This window comes from Solanum tuberosum, unplaced genomic scaffold, assembly GCF_000226075.1.
Source record: "Solanum tuberosum cultivar DM 1-3 516 R44 unplaced genomic scaffold, SolTub_3.0 scf00140, whole genome shotgun sequence".
NCBI lineage: Eukaryota > Viridiplantae > Streptophyta > Magnoliopsida > Solanales > Solanaceae > Solanum > Solanum tuberosum.
This window is the reverse complement of record NW_006239064.1, coordinates 707,379-714,610: the sequence shown is the minus strand read 5'-3', so window position 1 is coordinate 714,610 and position 7,232 is coordinate 707,379. Positions and strand designations below refer to the sequence as shown.

Here is a 7,232-nt window from a genome sequence, read left to right as displayed (position 1 = left end):
CTTTAATTTAAAAAAAATGACCTGGAGGGTCATTACATTTTAATGTACACATAACCACCTTTTGTAATGGTGAAGAAGATAAAAGGAAGAAAATAATGTCTTGCTCTAAATTATTTTTTCTGCAATTATTGAAATTTAATAGCAACAATGAGTTGATATAATTATATGTTTGAAACCGTGTATGAGAGGAGAGTAAAAGACTCATATATTGTTGGGAAGGAGAGCAAGAGTCATATTTTGTTGGAATAGTTATATAAGGAGACCATGTAGTGCTACTTGAGAGAGTCACGAAGGGAAAGGAGGATAAGGATTAAAGCACGATCACTACAAGATGCTATCGAGTTCTATTGCCTATCTATTATAATTGATCAACTTCTTTATTTTGGTAACGACAAATATTCTCTTAAACTTATATAGTTTTTATATTTTCGATTCAACCTATTTTGTGATACAAATTTTAACTATAAATTAGATATTAACCAAATGCTAGTACTAAACAAATAAAAGGACAGGTTGCTAAGAGTGTCCACTAACTCAAATAAACAAATAGAAAGACAAACACCAAAGGTCTTTTTTTAATCTTTATATTTGTTTTTATTAGAGAAACCAGCAAAGTTAGATTAATAGGCACTCTAAACAACCTGTCCATTTGATAAAAGTTAAAAAAGAAAAGAAAAGAAAGAGGGGATCTTGTTGTTTCTGTGTTTTTTATTTGAGAAATATGGACTTTTGGAAATTGGACAACTATCAAATCATGTATTAAGGGACATTGTACAAGTTTCAATTGTATCACACATATTACATATACATACATACACATAAGTGAGACATGGCTTATGCTGCTATTACTTGTCTTATGAGAACCATACAACAATCTATTCAACTTACTGGATGTAATTTGCAATCATTCTATGAAAAGTTTGAATCTTTGAGAGCTATTCTGGAGAAACACATGGGAGATCTTGATGCATTGAAAAGCTTGGAAGCTGAAATCATAGAACTTGTATGCACTACAGAAGATATTTTGGACTTGGAATCAAGAAATGTTAAAAATCCAATTTCAAGAATAATAGCTTTTTGGAAACTTCATTCTCTCTTGAAACAAGCAGTAGGACGCATTGATTCCACAATGAACAAGTGGATGGAAATGCAGAACATGTACACCAAAAGGAAAGATGAAGAAGCACATAACTTGGATCTTGCTAGTACTACATCGATGTCTCAACATGTTGTGGAGCCTCAGGATATGATGGTTGGACATGAAAATGAATTCGAGATAATCATGGAGGATCAGCTTGCTAGAGGAGCAAGTGAACTTGAAGTTGTCTCCATTGTAGGTATGGGGGGCATCGGTAAGACAACTTTGGCTGACAAAATTTATAATGATCCATTCATAATGTCACACTTTGACATTCGTGCAAAAGCTACTGTTTTACAAGAGTATTGTGCGAAAAAAGTACTCCTAAGTCTTCTTTCTTCGACTAATGGAAAGATCGATGAGCACCAAGATGATGGGCAACTAGCTGACCGATTACAAAAAAGTCTAAAAGGGAGGAGGTATTTGGTAGTCATTGATGACATATGGACCGAACAAGCTTGGGATGATATTAAGCTATGTTTCCCAGATTGTAACTGTGGAAGCAGAATACTGCTGACCACTCGGAATATGGAAGTTGCTGAATATGCTAGCTCAGGTAAGCCTCCTAATCAAATGCGACTCTTAAATGTTGATGAAAGTTGGAAGTTACTGCAGAGAGAAGTCTTTGTAAAAAACTGTTTCTCCCCTGAATTTGAACAACTTGGGAAGCAAATTGCTCTTAAATGCGGGGGATTACCTCTAGCAATTGTTGTTATTGCTGGACTTCTTTCCAAAATTGTTGAAGCATTCGATCAATGGACTAGTGTTGCTGAGAATGTAAGTTCAGCAGTAAGCACAGATCATAATGTTCAATGCATGAGAGTTTTGGCATTGAGTTACCATCACTTACCAAATCACCTAAGAGTGTGCTTTCTATATTTTGCAATGTTCCCGGAAGATACAGTGATTTTTGTTAATAAACTTGTGAAGTTATGGGCAGCAGAGGGGTTTTTGAAGGTAGAAATGATGAAAAGTATAGAAGAAGTGGCAGAAAAATGTGTTAAAGATCTTATAGATAGAAATTTAATTTTTGTCCACAGTGTGAGTAGTTTTGATGGGGAAAAATAAAAGCTTGCAGAATGCATGATGTGATCCGTGAACTCTGCTTGAGAGAAGCTCGTAACACAAATTTTGTGAATGTAATGATGGATAATGAAACTCCATGTGAACAATCCAGGAATTTTTCCACAAGGGGAGTTCGGATAAGTATCCGATCAAAGCAATCCAAACACCAATGTTTCTTCCTCCTCTAGGTACATTTCCGAAGAACCTTAAGAAGTTAGCTTTTACAGGTACTCGGTTGCATTGGGAAGATTTGGAGATTCTTGGTAAGTTGCCTAAACTCGAGGCCCTCAAACTAGGATATGATGCCTGCATTGGTACTGATTGGGAAGTAGGTGAGGAAGGATTTCCACACTTGAAGTTCTTGCAATTGAAGCATTTGTACTTACATAACTGGGGAGCTAGTAGTGATCATTTTCCACGACTTGAACGACTAGTCATTAACCGTTGTTGGAGCATGTATTCGATCCCACAGGATTTTGTAGACATAACCACACTTCAGCTGATTCATATAAGTGACTCTGCAAAATCTGTTGGGAACTCCGCCAAGAAGATTCAGCAGGAAATTGAAGACAACTATGGAAGTTCTGTTGAGGTCTGTATCAGTGTTAGTCCTTTCAATTAAGCCTATCTTTTTAGTTGATTTACTTGTTTTCCTATCTTCATCTAATGAGAGAAAATGTGACTATATTCTTCTATTTTATGGTCTTTCAAAGTTTCTGTATAACAAGCAAACGAAATTTGCAGATCGTAGTAACAAACCAGCTAACTCAGCAGGAAGGGACACGACGCGATAATAGAGAAAGGCACCCTCCTAAATATCTGGACAACTATCGGTTTGTCGATCCCAGAGTGATGTTAAAAGCTGGAAGTTCTCGGCACCTAAAGAAACCACTCAACGCCTATTAGAGAGGCAGTGAAGAAGTTAAACAAAATGAGAAGGCCTTCATGATTCTCACTATATGAGAAGTTTTCATTTCCTTACTTGTTTATACAGATTACAGGTCTACTTCTCTCATATAACGTTTGGTTATAGATTTTGAAAATTTATGTTCAAATATCTGTTTAGCCAGAAATGTTGAGGGAATGAAGACAACTGTGCAAAATTTGACCATGTAACTATCTTGAAAGGCAATTTCAGTGTGAACACTTGTAATCTATCAAACATGATAATAGAATGAGCTTCACTGTTATGACACTTAGCTAATTCTTCCACATTATGGATGCTGATGATCCGAGCTCGATTCTTAATTAGAGGAAGAACACTGCATGGATTGTGCACATGAATTTTGATCACTCTTTCCTTTGAGAACATTCACAAAATTCATGTTTCGAGCTTCCCTCAAACAGAATTCATGAGTCACATCATGCATTCCATAAGTCTCGATTTTTCCATCAAATCTCGATTGATGGATGGAAATTAAATTTCACAAAGACCTTCTCATACAATAAATTCTTGATTCGTATTCATATCAATATTTCATTATATATCTGATTTGAACATCTTGATTCCTATTCATATCGATAAATCTCACTTTAAAAGTAAAACTTTCATACCAATGTTCATTTCATTCTCAAAACTCAAACCCAAAAGTCTAGTTAAAGACAGGCAAATCCTTACCTCTCCACAACACTTTTGATGTACATAGTTGTTAATTAGACAATTTTTAATTTTATTTTTATTTTTATTTTAAAAAAAATATAAATATAATTTAATTTTTGCTTAATGAATTGACACAAAGGGGTGGTGGCGCAGTTGGCTAGCGCGTAGGTCTCATAGCAATTAGAGTTATCCTGAGGTCGAGAGTTCGAGCCTCTCTCACCCCATTACCTTTTTTGATTATTATTATTTTGGAAAAGGTATTTTTCTTTGGATCCCAAATTGACACATTAAGGTAACTCATCCGTTCGATTATGCACTCTTTGCAGCGATATTCGTTTTCTAAAAATCTTAACTTTCACACTTTGGTGGGTCTCCGGGGTTCTTTTGATGACCTGTGCTGAAAGGATATCTATCTAATTCAATCAATTGTGTAGAAGTCATTACAATCAATATTTTTTTTGTTTGATGAGATGATATTTACTCCCTCTATCCCAAAAAGACTAGCTTAGTTACTATTTGAACGATTGGAAGGATATTTTCTTTATCATAGTTTTTTCAAACACTTTCTAAATATTTTAAATTGTTAACTATAGTGATTTATAGTACTTTTTTGTAATTTCTAAATATGTAAACTTTATTTCAAAAAATTTGAATATCTTACATCCAAATTCACACCAACATATTTAGTTTGACCCTCGTATTCTGAATCTAGACAATCTTTTTAAGCAATCAAACCTATGCCAAACGAGGCATAAATTTTTTAGGAACAATCACGCATAAGCATAACTTGTAAAATATTATAATACAAAACTATGAACTTGTGCTCCCGAAAAACCAACACAAAAATAGGGCTAAAAGTGCAAATGACCCCTTCTACCCTTCTACAAACGTATTGGGCTGGTTTGTTACAATTCAAATTGGGCTTACGGATTTTCAAGTCCAAAAAAAAAAAAAACAACACAAAAAGTCTCTCTTTTTTCACACAGACACACAGTAGAAGCTTTTAGCAGGCATCAAAGGTGAAGATGAAGCTGAAGCAATTAGAAAGTTATCTTGGTTCTCTTGAACAATTCTCAACCCCAAAGGTTCCCTTTTTCTTTATCTTTAAGCAAAATATACATCTTTATGCACTTTTTTTCCCCAATTTTTATGATTCTTGATTACTAATTTTGGTAAAAAAATGATCTTTTTTGCTATAACAGATTGAACTAGAACAATATCCTACTGGAGCCCACATTGCTTCTCGTATGCTTTACACTGTATGTAAATTCTCTATATTCCCACTTTTTTCTTCTTCTTGTTCTTATGCCGATACCCTCTTTTTTGTGTTTTTCTTTTTGAAGTTTAGTTTAAAGGTTAAAAGGGTATCTTTATTTTTAACTTTTTGGGTTTTTTTGTGAAAAAAATTTAATCTTTTTAGGCTGAGAATTCATTTGAGGATGTGAACAGTAAGGTGGTTGCAGATTTTGGATGTGGTTGTGGTACATTAGGCCTTGCTGCTGGTCTTTTGGGAGCTGAGTATGTTTTAGCTCTCTCTAGATTTTGTTTCTTTTGTTGAATTTTAGTGTTGTGTGAAGATGGTATATGTATGATCTTTGTGCACCCCAGCATTATTATTTGTAATTTAGTAGGAGAGGTTATCAATGTTAGTAGGTAGTTGAGCGTTTTCAAGTCCCCTTATTAGTATTGCTGTTATTACTCTCTTACTATTGTATATTCTTTGATTTTAGTATTATATGTTGTTTTCATTGGTTCAGTTATTGTATTGTGCTTCCCCTAGCTCTTTATTTCTATGATTGTTACTGCTTTCATTTTTGTATTCTCTTTTTCAAACTGCTTTGAGATACGTTACTTGAGCCGAGGGTCTATCGGAAACAATCTCTATCTCTACGAGTTAGGGTAAGGTTTGCATACATTCTATCATCCACTTGTGGGATTACATGGGGTGTGTTTTGTTGTGCACCCCAACATTGGTGAAGTCAAGAATTTCGCTAAGGGTGTTTAGGATTTAGTATATATGCATAAAATTAACATTGACCTATAGGCTATATGTACTGTTCTGGTGAAGGGTATTCGAGTAACCACCCTTTGGCATACGTAGCTCCCTTCAGATTGCTATGGTTCCCTATATATGCTTGTTCTTGACGTAGTCTTTCTTTTGAACAGAAGTGTTATTGGGCTTGATATTGATGCTGAGTCTCTTGAGATTGCATATGCAAATGCCGATGAGCTTGAGGTATTATTCGTTTATGTGATAACACTTTTTGCTTTTTTTTTTTTTTTTTGGTTTTCCTTCTTCAGTTGCAAGGTTGAGAAAGCGTTCAAGGCTGAGTCTTTTTACATTGGTTTTGATGGATATATGTAGCCTTCCATGTATAATCACACTTGTGCTAATTTGTGTTTCATATATTTCTTGAACTATTTCATCTGCAGCTAGACATGGATTTTATGCAATGCGACATCAGCAACTTAAAATGGAGAGGTATCTTTTTCACCTCACTTTTCAGCCCCGAAAGAAAATATCTCTCTCTCTTTCTCTTGGGTCATTGATATTCCACTATGTGTAGGTCAGATTGTTGAAACTGTGGTTATGAATCCACCTTTTGGAACACGGAGGAAAGGTGCTGACATGGACTTCCTCTCTTCGGCGATGAAGGTACGGTAGTGCTCTCCATATAATTGGTATCCAAGATTTATATTATTTGCTCAATATCCTGTTTTGTTGTTTGCATTGGCACTTTGGCCCCATCTATTCCTAGATTAATGTGTGGTTTTATTGATGTATCAGGTTGCTTCTCAAGCAGTTTATTCCTTACATAAAACCACAACTAGAGAAGTAAGTTTTTCCATACTGTCTTCCCACAACAAAGGGATTGATTGGTGAAAAAAAATATTTGTGTAGCATCCACTGTAAATAGCTTAATTATGAACTTTCTTGAGTTTGTGAACCAGGGACATAAAGAACAGAGTCTAGGGTGACAGAAGATACAGGTTTGGCTTTTCCAACCCCTTTTGGTTTTGTTTGGATCCCATTGGCTAAAGTAATAGCTGGAAGAGATTGTGAATAAACAATATCAGACAGTAGTGATTTATTACCAGAGATATGATCAGAAGCCCCTGAGTCTATGACCCATGATCCAAGAGTGCTAGACTGTGACACACAAGTAAATGAATTACCCACAACAGAAACATCAGGTTGTGCAACCGAAACTACTTGTGGAGACGTTTGTTTATTTGCACGATACCGAAGGAACTCTTTATATTCCTTTAGAACAATAGGATCATAACTGGGTGGTGGACCATGCAAAATATAACATACGTCACGAGTGTGTCCAGGTTTATGACAATGACTACACTTGGATCGAGATTTTCCAAAACGTTCTCTCCTTCGTCGATTCTCCATAGACTGGTATGTATGCTGGAAACTGA

General features: G+C 35.3%; 1 protein-coding gene, 1 non-coding gene and 1 pseudogene across 2 annotated transcripts in view; all 3 read left to right on the top strand.

Annotated features, from left to right (window-relative positions):
- Positions 1-829: 829 nt before the first annotated feature.
- On the top strand, positions 830-2,391 carry LOC107061451 (putative late blight resistance protein homolog R1B-14; annotated as a pseudogene).
- Positions 2,392-3,941: 1,550 nt separating this feature from the next.
- TRNAM-CAU (transfer RNA methionine (anticodon CAU)) lies at positions 3,942-4,027 on the top strand. Its single transcript is given in 2 exon segments — positions 3,942-3,979; positions 3,992-4,027. It is a non-coding gene; the product is annotated as a tRNA-Met (tRNA).
- A 722-nt stretch (positions 4,028-4,749) lies between these two features.
- Positions 4,750-7,232, top strand: part of LOC102581102 (methyltransferase-like protein 5) — a 5,208-nt gene continuing 2,725 nt past the window's right edge. The window contains exons 1-7 of the mRNA XM_006351960.2: positions 4,750-4,888; positions 5,006-5,062; positions 5,224-5,321; positions 5,970-6,039; positions 6,237-6,285; positions 6,371-6,459; positions 6,592-6,639. Of these exons, the coding sequence (XP_006352022.1) occupies positions 4,829-4,888; positions 5,006-5,062; positions 5,224-5,321; positions 5,970-6,039; positions 6,237-6,285; positions 6,371-6,459; positions 6,592-6,639 (471 nt within the window). The 5' untranslated portion in view covers positions 4,750-4,828. The remainder of the gene's footprint in view (positions 4,889-5,005; positions 5,063-5,223; positions 5,322-5,969; positions 6,040-6,236; positions 6,286-6,370; positions 6,460-6,591; positions 6,640-7,232) is intronic.